The sequence below is a fragment of the Aspergillus piperis genome (assembly GCF_003184755.1).
Source record: "Aspergillus piperis CBS 112811 unplaced genomic scaffold BO85scaffold_15, whole genome shotgun sequence".
In the NCBI taxonomy this organism is placed as follows: domain Eukaryota; kingdom Fungi; phylum Ascomycota; class Eurotiomycetes; order Eurotiales; family Aspergillaceae; genus Aspergillus; species Aspergillus piperis.
In genome coordinates, this window is record NW_020291605.1 from 1 (window position 1) to 19,879 (window position 19,879).

Sequence of the window (19,879 nt, forward strand, 5' to 3'; positions counted from 1 at the left end):
GTGTGGTGTGCTTGGTCTGTAGGCTGTAAATATGATTGATGACTACTACTACTACTATTACTGCTGCTGCTGCTGCTGCTGCTGCTGCTGCTGCTTAAGTTGACCTGGGATTACGTGCTTCATAAGTAGACACAGGCTTACCTGTGACTGCACTTCTCCGTAGGATTCGTTTAAAAGAATACCATAAGTATAGGCCATTGCACAGCTCATTAACAAGTTCATTAAGTACCTACTACTCCTATCCCAAAAACACAGAGATTCAAACCACGAGCACAAGACGAACTCAAGGAATGCACCAACTATAAATACTCTGTCTTTCTCCTCTCTCTCTGCTCCATCCTCCTCGCAGGTGGTATAGTAATACATTAATCAGTTCGACAGTAGTGTAAGTTCCCCTTTGATCCGGCCATGTCTCTTTGGATCGCAAATGTTCCCACCACTTGTGTCGGAATTCATTTCCTTCACCAATAGGGAAATAATTTCGATGATTAGTGTCGGGACATGCGTCGTTAGGGAATAAATTAATCGTAAGGTAACGGAAAACTCGTTAGGGGTAAAAAGAAAACACAAAAGGCATCAAGGAAGAACGACAAAATCATATCGAGCGGGAATCTCAAACCGCAAATATAGAGACAAAGATGAGAGGTTGATCAGTACTTTGGCGGTCTTAATGATCGTATATGATCCACCAAGGTAAGCTGATCTTCACCACTTTCTCATCTTATTTTAAACAGACACCGTGACGGGCTCCCGCTCCTCTTCTCGACCCCGCGACTCTCCGTCCACAGTGCTGGCCACTTCCTCACCATCCTCTACCTCGTGCTGGTAGGTCGCATGCTGATCCGCGGGCACCCAAGAGTCACGGCCCATGGGCTGGTCCTGGCCGGAAAGATCGACGCCTTCACGGCCCTTGAGGGTCTCACGGTGACGCTGAGACAGGGTGCGCGAGCGCTGCGAGAGAGCGGGCTTGACCGACGCCTTGGAGGTGACCCAGTTGGCGAGGGCCTCCTCACAGTCCTGGATGATGGCCTTGCTGGCGTCATATCCATCATAAGCATGGCGAGTCTCGCCTGGAGTAACCGGCGTGTCATCGACCAGGTCCAAGAGGTGCTTGCCGTAACCAGCGATGAGGGCCACCTTTTCGCAATGCTCCCTGAGTGCGTCGAACTGGTACTGGAAGGCTGCCTTGAGTTTCTCACGGGTGATGTTGGAGAGCTGGGCTTCAGCCACGAGGGACTCGGCCTCGGCACGGACAAGCTCTTGCTCCAGAACGACGATGCGGGGAGAGTTGGGGTCCTTGTACTTGAGCTTAGCAATCTCATCGGTGATCTTCTGCTTGCCTAGAAGCGTATGCATGTTAGTGCTAACAATGGGTAATAGGACGGAAATCACATACGGTCGCGGCTGGGCTGAACAGAAGCCTCGATGTTGCGGATGCTCTTGATGGTGACACGGTACTGGTCATAGCGGTCGACGAAGAGGTCTTCCAGTTCACCAATCTCATAGAGCAAGACTCCCAGCTTGTCAGTGACGTCGGAAACATCTTCGTCGCAGTTTTCACCCCAGATGGAGAGTTGTTGCTGCCAGCACCCATGATTAGTCCTCGTGTGTCCCAAGAAGTTGAATCGCTAGACATACAGCAGTTTCCATACGCTCCCTAGAAACCATCTCCATGCTGCGCATGACGTTCTTTTCCATCTTCACCAACTGGGAAAGCTTCCTGGCAAGGTCGGGCCCGAAGGCGCCAGCCGTGTTCTTGCGCAAGGCATGGCCTGAATTGACATTGTCAGTATAATCACCATACAAGGCTCGGCTTGTTCTCAGCAGATAGTGGTTGCCTAGTGCCCCTAGCATAGGGAGTGACCAGAGCCATTGACCTCCATCCAGAATAAAGATCCAACAGTTTTGGGGATCACTCACCAAAACCACCCTTTCCAAAGATTCTGTTTGTCTTGGTGGAAGACAATGGCGGAGGAGGGTTCTCAATCTGCGAGGCCGTCGGCAGGCGCGACTGGCGCATAGAATAGGTGCGATGCATGGCGAATTGTCCGAGTGCGAAAGGCTAGACACAAGGGATGAAACGAAAGAATAGAGAAGAAAGCCCCCAAGGTTGGCTGCAAATCGGACGAGGCGGTATCTTTGAAGAGATTCTTTGCGCAGGAGTGACGTGTGTCAGGAGGGCGCGACGGGATGCGACGGAAGAGGGATCAAGGCGAGAGGGGTGGGCAATGCAACGGGTCCGAGATCGAGACACGAGATGGTCCAAAGTGGGAAAGGTGGGTGAGTTGTGAGTGGTGATGATGGTAAGGAACCACGCTTGAGAGTCGATGAGCAGATGGATCAATGACACTTGCGAAATTCCTTCACTCAAGCCAGAGGGGGAAGAAGTGGGCTTTTGGGTGCTTTTTCCCCTTTGAAGGCTGGGGGAAGAGTGGAGCGAGTTGGGCTGGAAATGAAATGAACTGCTTGTGGTTGCAACTCTAGAGTCTCGTTCGTGACGTCGAGACTAGACCAGCACTAAACCCGATTGAGACGCTCCAGTATTACAAGGTGAAAATCAGGCAGTAATTTTGGTTGATCACGAGCAACGCAAGGCGATTGGCAAATTTTCTCTTGCAATTAACTTCAATCCAAAGGAACCAGAGGAACAACCTATTAGAAAATTAAGGGGATTCGCAGGGGAACTGGGATCATCTCTCATTGCAAGCTTCATATATACCCATTCTTTTTTTGATTCTGGTTTCCCCGGAACCCGCGACGTCATCACGACCCAAAGAATCCGCTCAAAAATAACTGATGTCATCGATTTCTGGTCCCTCGATCAGTCCAACAGATGAAGCGAAAGTTTGACCAACTCGTCAATGTCATACAGAGTTTGAGCTATTCTCATATGGTGATGGTGTCTGTTTTGTGGCTTGCTAGCTGGGGTTTTTGTTTTGTCTCATGCCCACAATGATCCTAACTAATTGATTATTCTTCTCATTCTAGGTGATGTCCTCTACAGAACCGCCCCGATGGCTGGCTCGAGCAATTCTACCAAAAACCCCCTTTTCGAAACCACACGATCGAGATAATCAGGGCGATAGTCCAGACCGCTGCGGGACTATAATTTAGTCTCATATAAACGTACAGATAGTAGGTCCAGATAGTACCCATCGCCTAGGTGATCGCCGTCTCCGCATTCGGATCGCCCAGGACCAGAACTCCTGGAACTCGGGTCCAGCGGCACTTGCTTAGTGATTCTGCAACATCATGACGAACGGTGGGGGGGCCTTGTTCATCTCCCGTCAACACATGATGTTATGCAGAGTTTTTCGTCCTTTGCCCTATGGCTATCAAGCTCTTGTGACACAGGCACTTATACCCCTTTCAGATGAGATTCGGCAGTAGCTTACGCCAGGTTTTGTACTTTTTTTTGACGCTCCGGGTCAGTCAAGTCATATCGTCACCAGGAGTTACACCATCGACAACGCTGCCCCACAGGTCCTCAGTCAACACTGCTTCCCAATGGGGGAGAGAGTTTTCTAAGTCTCAAGCTAATCTTTTCAAGCTTGAATACAAGCCTGTGGAGTCCATCTGCTGTCTCAGCATGGACCGCATTCTGTTAAGCTGGTCTTGTTAGCGCTTCCCACCCACCCGATGCAGCAGCTACTTGTGTACAAAGTACTTTCAACCCTTTGCACGGCTACTACTGCCCTTGTTCTCCGTTCAATGTGTTTTCACCCAACACTTCACAATGAGCCCTCCCCTTACGCGTCTTAATCTTATCTAGTGTAGTATGTCGCCGTTATTGTGTGTCATGAAGAATTCTCGTAATAGTCGGCTGAAGCACTGCGGCTTCGTCCTATTACTTAGCTCACTTTTCGATACACACACAGTTATTTGCAGTTACACAGAGTAGAAGCAACAAAGTAGAAGCAACAAAGTAGAAGCAACAATATGCATCCGAAGAGTGACAAGTGATCTCAATCACGTGAACCATGATTTGCATACACTGTAGTATTGACAAGAGATGGTTTTATGATCATCTTCGCACTCAATTCCCAATAGGGGCCATACAAGTTTCTACCATAGACTGGGTTCCTCGTTGATGAACTATGGCTTATCTGCAGCGATCTAATCACTAGCAAATGCAAACCCCTCAGATTCTGGCAGGCGGTGTCACGTGCCACACCACATCCCACCATCTCGTTACGTAAGCATATTCACAGTGGATGGAAATTCTGGAATTTTGAACGATGATCGCCATGCGGGGGAAGCAACCATTTGTAGATAATGTGCCTCGAAGAATGCATCCCTCCGTTGAGGTCAGTGGTAGTCTTATATATCAATCATACTCAACATCGCTGACCGTCTCCAGCACATTGACACTTGCGTCCCCGTAACGGCGCTCAAAGCGTTTGAGTTGAGGGATGTCAAGCTTCTACTCCAAGCCCAAGGCACTTATATCAGACTCATTGATGAAGCGAGTGGGAACCTGCTCGCAGAGCTGAAGGCTTTTAAGCGAAACCATGTGCACGGGTTCGTTGCTCTTAGCCAACAAGAGCAAGCTGCTGGACCCTCTCATGTCCGGTTCATTGCCTGGGGAGGACAGTCCGTGAGAGCTTTTGACTTGTTCCTCTCTGTTCAGGAGCCCAGTGCAAGACTCGTGGCTGCAAGTGCTGAATATCAGGGACCGGATTGGATCCTTGCTGGTTGTGCGTCCAGCCAGGAGGAGTCCGCGACTGCATATGTGTTGACGGCCCACAATGCCGTTCTTGGTCTGCATATAGTAGATGGAGACGGGTCAAAACATGAAAAGGCTGTTCACATTAAGCCACTTGTTACTGGTGTCAACACAATCCTCTACTCTGCAGATATCGTCGCCCTCTCGGACTCTCACATCCTGATTGCCGCAGGGACTGTTTTCGGAGAGATCATCGTTTGGTCTTCCTATCTGAATGAGTCTGGAGGAGCAGTCGGCTCGATTCATCACTTTTTTACGGGCCATGAAGGGTCAATCTTCGGGGTCCGGATATCTCCTTCTATTGCTTCCTTGCGCGGTGACCAGAGCGGACGACTGCTGGCTAGTTGTAGTGACGATAGAACGATCAGAATCTGGGACATTTCTGACTGCGAGCGTACGTCTCGCCACGATGCGCCGGCGTACTCGACCGATGGATTTGAGCTCCGGAGCACTGGCTTCGGTGCTGTAGCTCATGACAATGAGGTCGGTTCCGAGAAAACCATTGCCAGTGCTTTTGGGCATCTGGCTCGAATTTGGGGCGTTAACTTCCTACCTGTGGGAGAGGGATTAGGCAAAGTGAATCTTATATCTCGTGGTGAAGATGCGACGTGCATACTATGGGATCTCACATGGGACCCGTCGTCACAGACACCCCAGTTCAAGCTGACCGAGGGCATCTCCATCCGCAAACACACTGGCAAGCACGTCTGGTCCTTGGAGGTGCGCAGCACCGATACTGAGGCGGTGATTTATACCGGCGGCGCTGATGGAGCCGTGAAGAACTTTACCATTAAGGCAGACGAGAATGGATCTCTCGTTTTACCCAATCTACACGACCGCATTACGATGACAGTTGATACTCAAAATCCGGAACCCCACGTTGAAACGTCCATCAAAGGCTTTGATTTTGTCTCACAGAACGAGTTCATTGCTGTGACTGCCCGTGGCGAGGTTCAGGTCGGTCATATCAATGCCCAAGACTTGTCTAAACAACATATCTTTAAAGAAACATTATTCGTCGAAGATGACCTGCGATCTTATTCAGTTGTTGGCAGCTTACCACAGGAAGGTATTGCCCTTGTGGGTAACGCAAGAGGTTCGATTCGGCTCTACAATCATAACGTCAAGACCTTGACAAGGCTTGTCGACGTTGGTCAAAGACCTTTGATTTTGATCCCCCTCGACTATAACCAGGTTCCAGAATCAGAAGCAAACTTGGTATTTACTGTGTCTTATCCAAACTCCGAGATAGCAGAGCTTTTCATGGTCTCGTTGTCAGGTGATGGACCGTCCGTGGATAGAATAACTATCAATCTCCCGTACGGCTTCGGTATGGCATCTGCATCCTTGGTATGTGGTAAGCAGTACCTGGCACTCGGCTCCCTCACTGGCAATTTCGCTCTGTATAAGGTGGCCAATACCAAGAGTATCGAACCCGTCATGCCCCCAAGCAAGCTACACGGTCGTGAAGGACTTAGCTACATCACGTCATTCTCGTCGCTATACGGCGAGGAAGAACAGCTGCATCCGTACTTTTTGACCTGTGGACGGAGCGGGACCTACGGCGTGCACAAGCTGGTTATCTCAGAAGGCGCGGAGCCTTCAATTTCTCTTCAAACCCTGCATCTGGCCTCATTGGCTTTCAACTGTGAGATCCAAGGAGCCTATATTGACAAGGTATCTCAAGACCTCATGATCTACGGATTTCAGCCCATGGACTTTGTGCTTTGGAACGAATCCGCGCAGACAGAAGTCGCTAGGCACAAGTGTAATGGCGGCCGGCGCGCCTGGGCTTTCCAGCCTAACAACACGAAAGCTTGGGCTGGGTCACTCCTATGGATTCAATCCGGCTTTAGTGGCATGGAGATACATCCGGACGCCAGCCGGACCTTGCGTTCTGGCAGCCACGGAAGAGAGGTGAAAGCTATGTCTGCGACTCAGCAGGGTGGACTGGGCCCGTTGTTCGCGACGGGATCGGAAGACACAAATGTGCGTATCTTTACACCTCGCGATCCGCAGTCTGAGAACCGCTGGGGTGCGTTCAAATGTCTACGGCTCCTGCGAGAGCACCACACGGGTCTTCAGAGTGTGGGCTGGTCCACGGACGGGCGCTTCCTCTTTACGAGCGGTGGTTACGAGCAGTTCTTCGTTTGGCGGACACGCTCGATTCCTCGGTTTGGACTTGGAACGACATTGGATGGAGAATGTCCCAAGAGCGACCCCAACTCTGATCTTCGGACAACGAGTTTCGACGTATTGGAGGTGGAGGACGAGCAGGCAGAGGGTTCGTTCCTAATCTGCCTGACCTATTCCAACTCCACCATCAAGGTAAGCAGACCATACACTCTTTTTAAAGCGATGCTAACTCTGCAGATTTTCCATTACACCTCGTCGACCGAAGGAGGCAGCTTCACCCTCTTAGCGAATGGCACGTACATGAGCAACTGCCTCACGCAAGCGAACTTTTTGCGCAACGGCTCATCACTGAGCCTAATCACAGCTTCCACAGACGGCTACTTTACACTCTGGGACCTGACCTCCGTTCTGGAACCTTTCTACACGATCACATCACCGCTGCGTATGAAGCAGACCATCCAAGGAGCATCCATCACCCCAGCAACCATCTCATGCGAAAACCGCTACCAGATCCATTGGAACAGCATCAAGAGCCTAGAACTGGCCGATCTATCAAACACCCTGTCCTTGATCGTCGCCGCCGGCGACGACAACTCGATGACCGTCACTCTTCTAGATACAAGCATCGAGAACGGCGCGGCCACATGCACCATCGCAGTCCCCGACGCCCACGCAGCCTGCATAACGACGACAAAGATCCTCACGCAGCACGTGAACCCAAGCGACGGAACTGCTCGATTCGCCGTCGCATCGTCCGGCAATGACCACCAAGTCAAGATCTGGTGGGTCGACATTGACACGAAGATGAGCGGGGCGGACCGGATCCAGATCAGCAAGGCAGCGGAGCGATACAGTTCTGTGGCGGACATTTCGTCGCTGGACGTCCTCCACGATGCGTCGGGAAGTAAGGTGGTGGTGTGTGGTACTGGCATGGAGATGTTGCGTCTGCAGCTGTAGTACCTACTTTAGATGATTTGCACATACTATACCAATAAACATAGAGACATAGAATAGAGTGTACCGCGGATTACGCTATTACCCGGGGAACTAAGCAAGCCACCCCGTAGCCAAAACGGCATAGTCAGCTCGATCAATTGCTTGATTGATATCCGCGTGATGTTCTTCTCCCTCCGATTTGCTATCTGCAGGATGCAAGCAAGCATGCATTGCTCGATTGCTACCCCGCAACACCAGGGTTCAGGACGGGGAATCCTCTTTCCATCAACCGCGATTGAGGTCTGATCGCAGTCGGCTAAATGATTCCACAGGATTCAAATTCCAATGGGTTACAGCTGGGTCCAGAATGGGCGTGATACATACCCCTCTTTTAGTGATACTATATAATAGTATCCAGAAGATCAGCACAGCTTGAAGCTTCACGTTCTACATAGCCAAGACCTTCATTGAACCTACCATCCAGACAGTACAATCACCCCAGTAAACCAACATGAAACTCCCACCCTCCTGGCTCCTCGCCAGCGGCATCACCATCACCATGACCGCTATCCCCACAGCCACAGCCAGACCATGGACCCAAGTACCACGACCAAGAGCAGAAAACACCACCACTAATCCCACCTACTTCTTCACCTTGTACGTCCTCCACAACCCCCTACCCCTAATTACACCATCACCGTCACCACTAAACGATGAATATAGCGGAGACTCCTACTCCCAAACCGGCTTCAGCGCCTCAGGCACCCAACCCTCCGCCTCCAATCCCATGGGCAATCCAGACCTAGGTACATACCCATCCCCATCTCACTCACCATACTAATACTCAAGGGTAAAAAGGAATCGGCACCACAACCAACGGCCCCAACTGGATCGGCTACCTAACCACAACCGAAAACGCCTCCTTAGTCCTCAATTACAACTTCGCTGCGGGGGGCGCCACAATCGACAATGCCCTAGTCCCCGCATACCCGGGTGACTTGGCATCGCAGTTCCGGCTGTTTGAGGATGTGTATGCCCAGAAGCCGGAGACTGCGCCTTGGGATGCTAAGGATGCGGTGTTTGGGGTGTGGATTGGGATTAATGAGTATATTCCTCCCTTCTCCCTCCCTCCTTCTTCCCCTTCTTCATTATTCTCTTTGTGTATTATTTATGTGGGTGTGGGTGTGGGTGATAGCTAATGGGTATCGGGGGGGACAAAGTATAGGAAACGCATACTACTCCACCGACGCAGCGACATACACACCCAAGCTCATATCCCGACTAGAAAGTCTCGTGGAGGAGGTATATAAGAACGGGGGCAGGAAGTTCCTGTTTCTGAATGTTCCGCCGACGAGTCGCAGTCCGTTGTTTTTGGATCAGGGTGAGGAGGTCGTCAAGCAGCATGCAGAGTATTTGGCGGTTTTTAATGAGAATTTGGAGGGGATGGTGGAGAGATTTAACAAGGAGAAGGGGGATGTAAGTCTTTCTTCCTTTCTTTCTTTTTTTTCTTGGTTTCTTTGTGTGTGATGGGTGGAAAGGAGAAAAGCTAACTAGGATGTGTACGTACTAAGGTAACTACCGTCCTCTATGACTCGTGGTCATTCATGACGAAAATCTTGGATGATCCGACAGCGTATGGATTCCCTAATGCCACGTGTATCGATGATGATGGGACGTCGTGTATTTGGTGGAATAATTATCATCCCGGAATGAAGTATCATCTTCTGCAGGCGGAGGATATGAAGGGGGTGATGGGGGGGTTGGGGGGGTGGTAGTAGTATTATTTTTATAGTATATTATTTATTTGTTGGATAGTACTGCTACGTATACTGCTATATTTGAGATGATATATATATAATATATATACTAGTGGTTTGATGTGGAACTTCTAGTTACTGTTGTCAATGCTCAGCTCAGTTTGTTCATTGGTTCATTGTTGATATGTAGTATAGACTGCACCGGTTATATATTTTAATGAGGGACTGCCCTACCGTATTCTGGCTGAATGCATCGTTACTATTACCATGTCACTGACATGAAAGCTCCACCTATGCACTACTCTATCCTCTCAGATGTTGATCCTTCTTCTCCCGTCACGGACCTTATTTCCGTATCAGTTTCATGACCCTGACCCTGCCAAGGCGGATCATTGACCGAGCGTAGTCCCTGCTTCGACTTTATCCGCCCTATAGGCATTGATGATATCTGCAGGTGTGAAGATCTGCAACATTTTCTGTTTGAATATCCGTTATTCTCTACAATTGGACGTTTCAACTTGAATAAACGGCGGAGGAAATGTCTGGCTAAGTTGCTACCTCCGTGCTAAATTGGGATAGTTGGGGTAGAACGAAAATATAAAGCTTGGATACTCTCATCTCCTTGGACAATAAATGTAGACTCTTAATCGAGCAGTCATCATGAAGTTTCAGAGCACTCTGCTTCTTGCCGCCGCGGCTGGTTCCGCGTTGGCTGTGCCTCATGGTCCTGGACATAAGAAGAGGGCGTCTGTGTTTGAATGTAAGGTTCCATTTGCATCGTTGTTGCGAAGCTGACAGAATAGGGTTCGGATCGAATGAGTCGGGTGCTGAGTTTGGGACCAATATCCCTGGCGTTTGGGTATGTATCATTGCCAAAGTATAGGCGTATGCTGATGTCGCAGGGAACCGACTACATCTTTCCCGACCCCTCAGCCATCTCTACGTTGATTGACAAGGGGATGAACTTCTTCCGCGTCCAGTTCATGATGGAGAGGTTGCTGCCCGACTCGATGACTGGTTCATATGATGAGGAGTATCTTGCCAACTTGACGACAGTAAGATGACTCTAGCCTGTGTTGAGTAGTGCTGACGAGATAGGTGATAAAAGCGGTAACGGACGGAGGCGCTCATGCCCTTGTTGACCCTCACAACTATGGCAGATAGTAAGTACGCAGTCCCCGTAGGTGATGCTTGCTAACAAAACAGCAACGGCGAGATCATCTCCAGCACGTCGGATTTCCAGACCTTCTGGGAGAATTTGGCCGGCCAGTACAAAGATAACGACCTGGTCATGTTTGACACTAGTAAGTCCCCACAAGCCCGTTGCGGATCATGCTGACAAGGCAGACAACGAATATCACGACATGGACCAGGATCTCGTGCTGAACCTCAACCAAGCAGCCATTAACGGCATCCGCGCCGCAGGTGCGACCAGCCAGTACATCTTCGTCGAAGGCAACTCCTGGACCGGCGCCTGGACGTGGGTCGACGTCAACGACAACATGAAGAATTTGACCGACCCCGAAGACAAGATCGTCTATGAAATGCACCAGTACCTAGACTCCGACGGTTCCGGCACCTCGGAGACCTGCGTGTCCGAGACCATCGGAAAAGAGCGGGTCACTGAAGCTACACAGTGGCTGAAGGATAATAAGAAGGTCGGCTTCATAGGCGAATATGCCGGGGGTTCCAATGATGTATGTCGGAGTGCTGTGTCGGGGATGCTGGAGTACATGGCGAATAACACCGACGTATGGAAGGGTGCGTCGTGGTGGGCAGCCGGGCCATGGTGGGGAGACTACATTTTCAGCATGGAGCCCCCAGATGGAACTGCGTACACGGGTATGCTGGATATCCTGGAGGCATATCTTTGAGGTCTGGGTGGGTCGCAGATGCGGTGCATCGGAGAACTATACGGAGTATCTTGTCCGGGTGGGCGGTGGTGGTACAGAGAGGAGTACTAGTATACATTAGTGGCAGCGCACTGACTGACGTCACAAGGCATTCCGTTTTGGACGCTCCATCCTTGTGCATTCTGTTGAGTGTTACCTGTAGGCACTAGGCAGTGAGGCACGCCTGTCGCTGAAATAGTGCACGTTGTACACCGTAATAAGTAGTCAGTGGGTTCTTATCAACGATCATCGAGTATAGCTCAACGAAGTGCGTATGAAGTAGGGATCTGACGACCCACTGATCATAGGATATACATAGTTCTCCTCATCAGCCTTATCGGATAAATGATGTTCGTGGATGAACACCGCGATGTTGTTGAATGCAAGAGAAAGCAACGAGTGCAGGTATGGCAGTGAAGGGATGGTCGAGGCCGAAGGAGGAACCATGGATGAGAGACGGGCCCGCCAAGACGCTCAACGTAAGCCCGGGTTAATAGTCTGGTCGATCGGATGAGGGTCAATCCCGGCACTTTTCCCGTCTGCCGCGACGGTTGAGAATTGAAACAGCAGATTTGCTTCTTTTCATAGGTGGTCATGAAGTCATGACTCGACTAGTCGTGGTTGATTACGCCAGTTGCCTTGCTAAGAATACTCCGTGGCGATGATCCATCAATCACTGTTGAGATAACTCACGGGGCACTTCATCGGACGTCCCTGAGGCAGTACCATGGGACGGACAGCAGGGAATATGTCGATGCAGAAGAAACTTCCGAGAATGTCATGCATACCAATAAAAGCATCCAACATGGACCGCGTATTGCCAAGCTCAGAATGATGAAGCCTAGTCAGTGGAGGTTCCGTGGTTGGTGGGCTGAGGGTGAGACACGCTCATCCAGAGATCCAGGCTCACAGGAAACCTTGGGAATGAGATGGTTAAGCAGATCCCCGATGATGACGATCGCTACTTCACTGTACGGTGCCTCTTTGGTCCACCGTGTATCAGATAGGTTGGTTGTGGTGATACGATCCAACTCGACCCGATCGACATAAATTGCGCAGGACTACTCAGTTAATGACCAGAAATCCCGTGTGTGTATAAAGTTGATGAAATGGAATACATCAACTGACTTGATAACATATTAGGAAACAAGGTTAATATCAGCGTAATAATGATAATAATGAGGAAGAGGACGCGTATTACCCCAGCCACTTTCTGACGTGGCGGTAGGGCTGGTGAGTCTCCGCCACGAGGGTCAGTTTCCTCAATGGGGATTAGTCCCTTGCAGTGTGTTCTGTGCAATGTCAACAGAAATATTGCTTGCTATGAAAATATCTGCTCATTACCAGAACCCTTTAAAGAAAAAGGCTCCACTATCAACCGTGCTGGATCCCGCGTTTGGGTTGCGGTGGAAACTCGCTCGAATTTATTATAGAAACAAGCGTGGCGTAGTCCATCATCTGCCCTCCGTGATTGGCCCGCTGATCAACCAAACTCTCTCCATCTGACTGCGCCTCCCCAATAAACTAAATTCAACGCAGTAAATAACAAGTAATTTTGTGTTGATCCCCCAGCAGCCTCTTTTATAAAATCATCCTGTCCCAGCCTTCTTCTCATCTTACATCTCTCACATTTTTCATCACCACCCATCAACCCTGATACACTCACGTTCAGTGTCCTGCTTCTATTTATTTAACCACCTGTTCGGACCTGAGATCAAAACTACCCCCCCGATAAGCAAGGGAAAACAACCACAGCATACATACATCCCCACGTCATCCTCCACATCAACCGTCACCATGGGTAAAGGCGGTCGCATTGTCTGCATCTTCACTCCATATGTCCTCACCATCGCCTCCTTAATATGCATCATCATGGTGGGCCTGGGCTGCACAAAATCCAGCTCCAGCACGCTAAATGATCTCTACTTCTTCAGAGTACGTCTTGCTGACCTTTCATGCATCCCCACTCAAATGTCCGATCGTACTGACTCCGCTTCAGGCCAACCTCAAGAACATTACCTCCGAAGCCTCTTCCACCGCATCGACAGTATCCTCCGTCGTGAGTGACCTGACCGGTGTTTCGGATGGCGATCTCTCCGCTGCGCTCGAGGAAATCGAGAAACAATACAACATCGAGGACTTCTATGCCATTGGTCTTTGGGGCTACTGTGAAGGAAACATCACCTCCAACAACAGCTATCAAACCAGCAACTGCTCCAAGCCCGAGGCCGAGTTCTGGTTCAACCCTATGGAGATCTGGAACTTGGAAGAGACCGGTCTGGAGAATGCCCTTCCCAGCAACGTCAAGAGCGCCCTGAACACCTACAAGGCCGTTTCCAAGTGGATGTTCATCGCCTACGTCATCGCCTTCGCTCTCACCATCGTCGAGCTGGTCGTCGGTGTCTTTGCTATCTGCAGTCGCTGGGGTAGCTGCGTGACCAGCTTGGTGTCTGCTGTTGCTTTCCTCTTCACCGCTGCCGCTTCCGTCACTTCCACCGCCATGTTCGCCGTCCTCAAGGGCGTCTTCAAGTCCGATCTCGAGCAATACGGCATCAAGGGTCAAATGGGCAAGAACATCTACGTCGCCACCTGGCTCGCAGTCGCCTTCTCCCTCGGAGCCACTCTCTTCTGGATCATCAGCTCCTGCTGCTGCTCCGGTCGCTCCCCTTACAACCACCGCAACCGCAATCGCGCTGTCATGGCCGAAAAGACTCCCTACACCTACGAGGCTCTGGGCCCTCACGGCCAGACCCAGCCGATCCCTTACACCAACACCTCTTACCCTCCCCCGCCTCCGATCCACAACAACCAGACCACGGGTCGCACGAACGCCTATGAACCCTTCCGTCATGCTTAAATGATGGTCTATTACCAACATCAATCACAAAAAACACTTCCTGAATAAAAAAAAGGAAGGAATATATTCAACATTTGTTCATACTGGCGTTCTGGTTTGGGTTGGCTCGGTCATGACAACAACAACAACCTGATGATGACATTTTCTATTTTATATTTTACTTGTGTATTTTGTTTCCAGCCAAAGAAAAGGCAGGAAAGCTAGTGTGCATACCCGTGATACCCCGAGTATGGAGGGTTTGGAACTTGGATTATAGAGCCCTTGGTCCGGTCTGATTCATTCAGTGCTGCGACTCTTGGCATGATGAATTAATGCTAGTTGCATCCATCTATTGTATATGAATTGAAAATATCTACCTTTATCCATTTTCACTATTTTATTTGGTAACTAGCCATTAGTACTTCTTTCGTAAAGGGATAGACATAAGTTTTACATTATTGCCTGCGTGATTGATTGATACTGTTCATTCATGGTGGAGCCGATCAAGGTATAATCAATCGATACCCTGATTTAGTAAGGGGAAGAAGGGAGAAGGGAAAGATGCAAGTCGCTTATTTGGAGAAATAAGATGCTTACCTACTACCTTAACAATGCATTTGTCATTTGGTTCAACTGAACAATGCTTTCTATTCGGGAAGTGGACAATGGCCCCGGGCCATTTGTAACTATTGCCCACCTCGTGCTGTATAGCGACTCTTCGATTGAAGTACCATCTGGCCTTGCTTTGAGAACACAATACCCCTCTTAAACAATCCACTTCCATTCTTCCCATCGAAGAGGCATTAGAATACGGGATTACTGGCTTAAAGATCATAATATATATGAAGCACACTCCTCATATCTCTCATGAATAAAATCTTAAATTAGAAGACGAAATATAGTAGCGACCTTAATAATAGTAATACAAACAAAGAAGGTAAAATAACTATCTTAAAGATACAGCTGAAAAAAAGGGTATACGAAGAATAATCCCCTAGAAGATAAATGAATTAGAACCATGAATTGGGGATAGAATCGCCCTCATCGACGATATCCAGGACGCTGGATCACTCCCTTCTCGTCAACTGGCAGGTATGCGCCGCCCCGTCGGTTGCGTTCGGAAAGAACGGCCTGGTCCGCTCGTGCCCATTGCTTGAAGGGCGTGTTGGGGTCGTCGGACCAGACAGGGCCTTTGGGACGGATGTGTCGAAGGGACACGAACCAATTCTCATTGATACTTTCCGTGTCGGATTCGGGTTCAAGGTCTGAAAGCTGCTGCTGCTGCTGCTGCTGCTGCGCGAGCTGGGCGGCATCTTGGGTCTCTGCGCCGAGCTCAATGCTGGCTGTTTCGTGCGTCTCGTCAATCATTTCGTCGTCTTCGTCTTCGCCTTCGTCTTCCTCGTCTGAAAGGTCGGATCCATAATCTGCGTCACTATCTGGGGGTAGTGGTATTGCGTTTGGCTTTGCTTCTGAATCGGTGTCATCGTCTTCATCGTAACTGGACTCGCTCACCATGTCGGATTCGGTTGAGCCTTGTGGGGAGTGGGGGACTGAGTGGTGCTCTAGTTCCAACTCATCGTCCTGCCCTGTGCCTGCTGGGTTTGCCATTGCAGCTTCACTTTCGGGTATACTGGATTCCAAGTCCGGTTTGGGTTGTTCGTCCATAATATAATCTCCACTCTCTGGGACGCTAGAGTCCAAGTTATCTTCCTGGCAGGCTTCGTGCGCAGCTGAGGGTATCTCCGCGCGATCGACGGCAATTTCCATGACACTGGACTCTGGCTGTCCCGGCTCTGCCAGCTCTTCAGCAATGGCTGTTCCCGCGCGAGTGTTGACCTGGCTTCGCGTCTCCTTTTCGTCCAAAGTAGACTTCAAGTACTGTTCTAATTGCGCAGACGGGGTGTCTTCATTCACAAACGGGTCTTGAACGTCGTAATAAGTTTCGCCAGCAGGCACGGAAGACTCCAAGGGTTGATCGTCCACCGGCGAACCATCCCGCTCGTGCCTAGTCTCATTGACTGGAATACCTGATTCCGAACCCCGTTCCGAGTCTGTCTCCATAGCCTCTTCGTCCAATACTGGGAGGTCTGGTGCATTTGTGTCGCGCCTGACCTTTGTTTGAGGTGTTGGAGACGACATAACACATGACATATAGTCCATATCCGTATCAGACTGGGTTCCCTGAGTCTCAGGACCAAAGGAATGGGTGTGGAAATTAGTGAATCGCTGGACAAGACTCCCCGTAAAAGAAGCGTTTGCTTTTGGAGATGCGATATCGGTATCGGGTGCCGCGGCTTGATCAGCGGGAACATACTGGGCCGCATTTGATTCAATCCCATGAGTGGTAATGCTCCGTTTCTTGTATGAAGGCCTAGAGTAGGACGACGAAAAGAACTCTTCATATGCCAACGACTTGGTACCCGCGGAGAGACACTCTTCGATATAGCGTGGATAATCCTCGAGGTGCTTGATTATGAAGTCATCCCATAAGAAAGACCGCTGCAAGTGTCCCTTGGAGCGGACGGCGTGGAGTCTCGAACAAAGCTCGGTAAAGTGAGCGAAGTCCCCTGAATAGTTCGGATAATCACGCCGAAACTTTTCATACACCCTTTGCGCCTCCTCCAACTTTTGGGTGGAGTGGTTGATGTAGCTTCGGCGACGAACAACTATGTTCAACGCTGGTTCTTCAGCTGGCTGTTGATGAGACTCCATCTTAGGCCGTTTTGCAGGGGACTCTTTCTCCTGTTCGACCTCCGACACACGACGTTTTGGGCGCGACATTGTGGGCTGATCAAGGCCCGCTACAACTGCCCCGATCTCCGAAGGTATTGACGAAGGCATTTCTCGGTATGAGGAGAACGGATCTGACTTCTGTGAGTTGTGCATCTGGCCATTGGTCGACACACTGCGCGGTTGAACTCCTGAAGCAGATGAATTGAGCCCCATGTCCGACGTCGTATACGGCGTTGTGTCTTTATGCAGACCGCCGTTGCTCACTTGTGTACCAAGTATATCGGAGTTCTTAGTAGCGGTGGCGCCATCTTGACGATCCTGCGGTGAAGTCCCTTTGGATCCACTACTGGCATACGTGTTCAGGATCCGTGACTGAGATGACGATTTCGCTGCGTCAGATGACAGCTGCCCATCGTGACGAGTTTGTAAACCAGCGTCCTTTTTAGCAAAGTCTCCAGATCGACGGCTAACATTGTTGTCTGGCGTATCCACAACCTGCACATGTTCGCGAATGCGAGGCCCAGGAAGTGATGAGCCAGAGCTTGTAATCTCCTGTTCTGATTGACTAGTAAGTTGCACTTGTTGGACATCACCAAGCGGGCACGGAACGGACGTGTCCATCATCGAGTCTTCGCTTTCAGCATCAGACATATCCTGAAGATCTTGAATGTAGTTTGTATCTTCCATCTGAGTCGCCTCACGGCCAACAAGCTGACCATCCCCGTTGGGGCCGAGACCGATAGGGCCCTCCTTAGTCTTGAACATCGGTTGTGGTATGATTTGATTGCCACGAGCAGACTCCAAGCTACCTCGCGGCGGCTGTTCGGATGTCTCCGTTTTTGACTCTCCTCCCTTCCTAAAGGTACGAACACGCACTGGGCTGCTATCTGCAGGCAAAACCTGACGTGAACGTGACCCCTGCTCTGGGGAACTTGACCATTGTGACGTCAAAGGCTCGCCCTCTGATTCCGAATCGGTCTGAGGTGTAGGGCTGGGCTGGCTAGGAAGAAGCTGGCGAGATTCAGTCTCCATATCCACAGACATCTCCTCTCGAGCCATGCGACTCCTTCGGAGTGCCGTTTTGTTCCATTGATCAAGGAGTCTGGGCGGCACATGCCCTTGTGGCGTGCTTTCTCCTGGAGATGGTGGTATCCACCGGCGCCTATGTTGTTCCAGCAGTTCAGCTTGCTCTTTTGGGATTTCTATGTCTCTCCGTCGAATCTTTGTCATTCCATGCCAAGGATCGGTATGCCTGGGATACGGTCTCTCCGGTTTCATAGATTGAGGAGAATGTTTAATAGGACTTCCCTGAATCGTAATGGATGCTGACCCAGTCTCTGTAACAGCAGCATTTGACTCTTGTGCATATTCTTCGCCTGGTGGATCACAGGGTGGCTGGCTGACTCTCTGGGTCGCCGACTCACTTGGAAGTCGAATGAGGGTATCAGGTTTCCCTGTCCCCGTGGCATTCTCAAGCCTCGTGGGGCTGATAGCCGATGAACTTCGCCGGACAGTCATGGAGTTGGGGGAAGGTTTGGTAACCTCGGCACTGTTCTGTCTACTCCGAAGTTGTTCTCCAGCCTTTGTCTTTCGTCTGTGCACAGGGTCACTACTTGATTCGGGAACATTCGGCGCTCCGGCACGCATTTCTGCATTCCCCAATAAACTATTTGTCATATGAGAACAGCTAACAGACGAGGTACGAGCCGCTGGACTCTTGAAAGCGGACATTGGGGGTAGTTGGGACATGAGAATGTCTTGCGAAGCAGATATCCGAGTGTCTTGGTAAGCCTGTGTTCCAAAAGTGTCATCAAATGGTTCCGCATGTGCCACATCTTGCGCCTCAGGGCCTCTGAGACCGTGAACGACATGTTGCATCAATTTCTTGACGGAAGGATTCTTATTGACGAGCTTGCCCTGCGGGGCTGATTTGATTTTGCCGCGGCCCCAGTCGATATCGAAACGTTGAACATATAGATGAACCTTCGGCTCAACTATCGTATACTCCAGGACTATCTGAAAGTCCAACAACTGGACATAGTAACCCCGAGCCAGGTCCGCGCCCAATGGATGTTCCGGTGCTGTTTTTCCGTATACCCGTAATGCCTCATGTGTAAGAACAGCCTCGATCTGGGATTTGGAGTCGGTCAAGATTAATTTGGGTACATCCTCTTGCTCCCTCCACTAGTCGGGAAATATAGTCAGTACAATAGTCCTTATAGCCGCAGGAGGTTGATCAAACTTACACCTTGGATCAAAGCCGAATGCTGAACATGGGCAGAAAAACGAAGGTTACTACCATCATCTTCGTACTTAGTACTACTAGCTGAACCTTGACTATAAGATGCGAGACATCTCTCAATGACGGGTGCAATCCAGATCTCGGCGGAGGCCATCGTGAGGATCTAGAAGCAGGCAAAGGCGAGCGAGCTTTTTGGTATAGGGCCACATAGTCTGGTGATAGATTTCAGCAGATGAAGATTTGGTTAGTGTACGTATACGGATCCGCGTTGGTTTTCATTCCATCTGCAGGAGCAGAACTGTATAGTGGGTAGCAGTACTCATGATCTTATCGCTTCGATTATTTGAGTCTGGCTCCTAGCGCAAGCTGCGCAGCTCATTAATTTGTTCCCGGCAGACGCGACCTCGTCGGCAACCGACGCGCCTGACCGCCTTCACTGTGGCGTCTCAATGCACTAGCCACACCACCAGCCACAACGCGGTGGTCGGCGCGAACCACGTCATTGGGCAGCGGCACATGTCATGGGCACCGCCCGAATCCCTGTTGCTGCTAATCGACGAGGTCTAGACAGTAGACAGTGCAGCCTGTCTCATTCAGCATCTCTTCTCCCCCGCTTTGCTC

At 50.2% G+C, this 19,879-nt stretch overlaps 7 protein-coding genes across 7 annotated transcripts; 5 read left to right on the plus strand and 2 right to left on the minus strand.

The window, feature by feature from the left end:
• Window positions 1-546: 546 nt before the first annotated feature.
• On the minus strand, window positions 547-2,308 carry BO85DRAFT_70605 (Eisosome component PIL1/LSP1 family protein). Its single transcript, XM_025665607.1, has 4 exons — window positions 1,921-2,308; window positions 1,639-1,772; window positions 1,397-1,580; window positions 547-1,340 (listed from the first exon to the last, which is right to left on the minus strand). The coding sequence occupies exons 1-4, from the start codon at window positions 2,036-2,038 to the stop codon at window positions 727-729; spliced, it is 1,050 nt and encodes a 349-aa protein (XP_025513350.1). The 5' UTR covers window positions 2,039-2,308; the 3' UTR covers window positions 547-726.
• Window positions 2,309-4,247: 1,939 nt separating this feature from the next.
• BO85DRAFT_470279 (tRNA (34-2'-O)-methyltransferase regulator RTT10) lies at window positions 4,248-7,888 on the plus strand (the record flags this gene model as incomplete). Its single annotated transcript, XM_025662387.1, has 3 exons — window positions 4,248-4,307; window positions 4,361-7,054; window positions 7,100-7,888. The coding sequence occupies 3 exons, from the start codon at window positions 4,248-4,250 to the stop codon at window positions 7,817-7,819; spliced, it is 3,474 nt and encodes a 1,157-aa protein (XP_025513351.1). The 3' UTR covers window positions 7,820-7,888.
• Window positions 7,889-8,088: 200 nt separating this feature from the next.
• Window positions 8,089-9,573, plus strand: BO85DRAFT_401321 (putative cellulose-binding GDSL lipase/acylhydrolase; the record flags this gene model as incomplete). The annotated part of the gene is made up of 5 exons (XM_025657153.1): window positions 8,089-8,455; window positions 8,522-8,604; window positions 8,657-8,903; window positions 9,019-9,274; window positions 9,370-9,573. Exons 1-5 carry the CDS (start codon window positions 8,310-8,312, stop codon window positions 9,571-9,573), a joined length of 936 nt encoding a protein of 311 aa, XP_025513352.1. The 5' UTR covers window positions 8,089-8,309.
• A 642-nt stretch (window positions 9,574-10,215) lies between these two features.
• Window positions 10,216-11,429, plus strand: BO85DRAFT_489987 (glycoside hydrolase family 5 protein; the record flags this gene model as incomplete). The annotated part of the gene is made up of 6 exons (XM_025663636.1): window positions 10,216-10,315; window positions 10,359-10,414; window positions 10,458-10,610; window positions 10,654-10,718; window positions 10,762-10,859; window positions 10,903-11,429. 6 exons carry the CDS (start codon window positions 10,216-10,218, stop codon window positions 11,427-11,429), a joined length of 999 nt encoding a protein of 332 aa, XP_025513353.1.
• Window positions 11,430-11,948: 519 nt separating this feature from the next.
• Window positions 11,949-12,814, plus strand: BO85DRAFT_451216 (uncharacterized protein). Its single transcript, XM_025660539.1, has one exon. The coding sequence runs from the start codon at window positions 12,228-12,230 to the stop codon at window positions 12,495-12,497; it is 270 nt and encodes an 89-aa protein (XP_025513354.1). The 5' UTR covers window positions 11,949-12,227; the 3' UTR covers window positions 12,498-12,814.
• An 11-nt stretch (window positions 12,815-12,825) lies between these two features.
• BO85DRAFT_451217 (SUR7/PalI family protein) lies at window positions 12,826-14,675 on the plus strand. The gene is made up of 2 exons (XM_025660540.1): window positions 12,826-13,382; window positions 13,447-14,675. The coding sequence occupies exons 1-2, from the start codon at window positions 13,245-13,247 to the stop codon at window positions 14,302-14,304; spliced, it is 996 nt and encodes a 331-aa protein (XP_025513355.1). The 5' UTR covers window positions 12,826-13,244; the 3' UTR covers window positions 14,305-14,675.
• Window positions 14,676-15,145: 470 nt separating this feature from the next.
• Window positions 15,146-19,606, minus strand: BO85DRAFT_424954 (uncharacterized protein). The gene is made up of 2 exons (XM_025658064.1): window positions 19,263-19,606; window positions 15,146-19,200 (listed from the first exon to the last, which is right to left on the minus strand). Exons 1-2 carry the CDS (start codon window positions 19,410-19,412, stop codon window positions 15,325-15,327), a joined length of 4,026 nt encoding a protein of 1,341 aa, XP_025513356.1. The 5' UTR covers window positions 19,413-19,606; the 3' UTR covers window positions 15,146-15,324.
• Window positions 19,607-19,879: the final 273 nt, after the last annotated feature.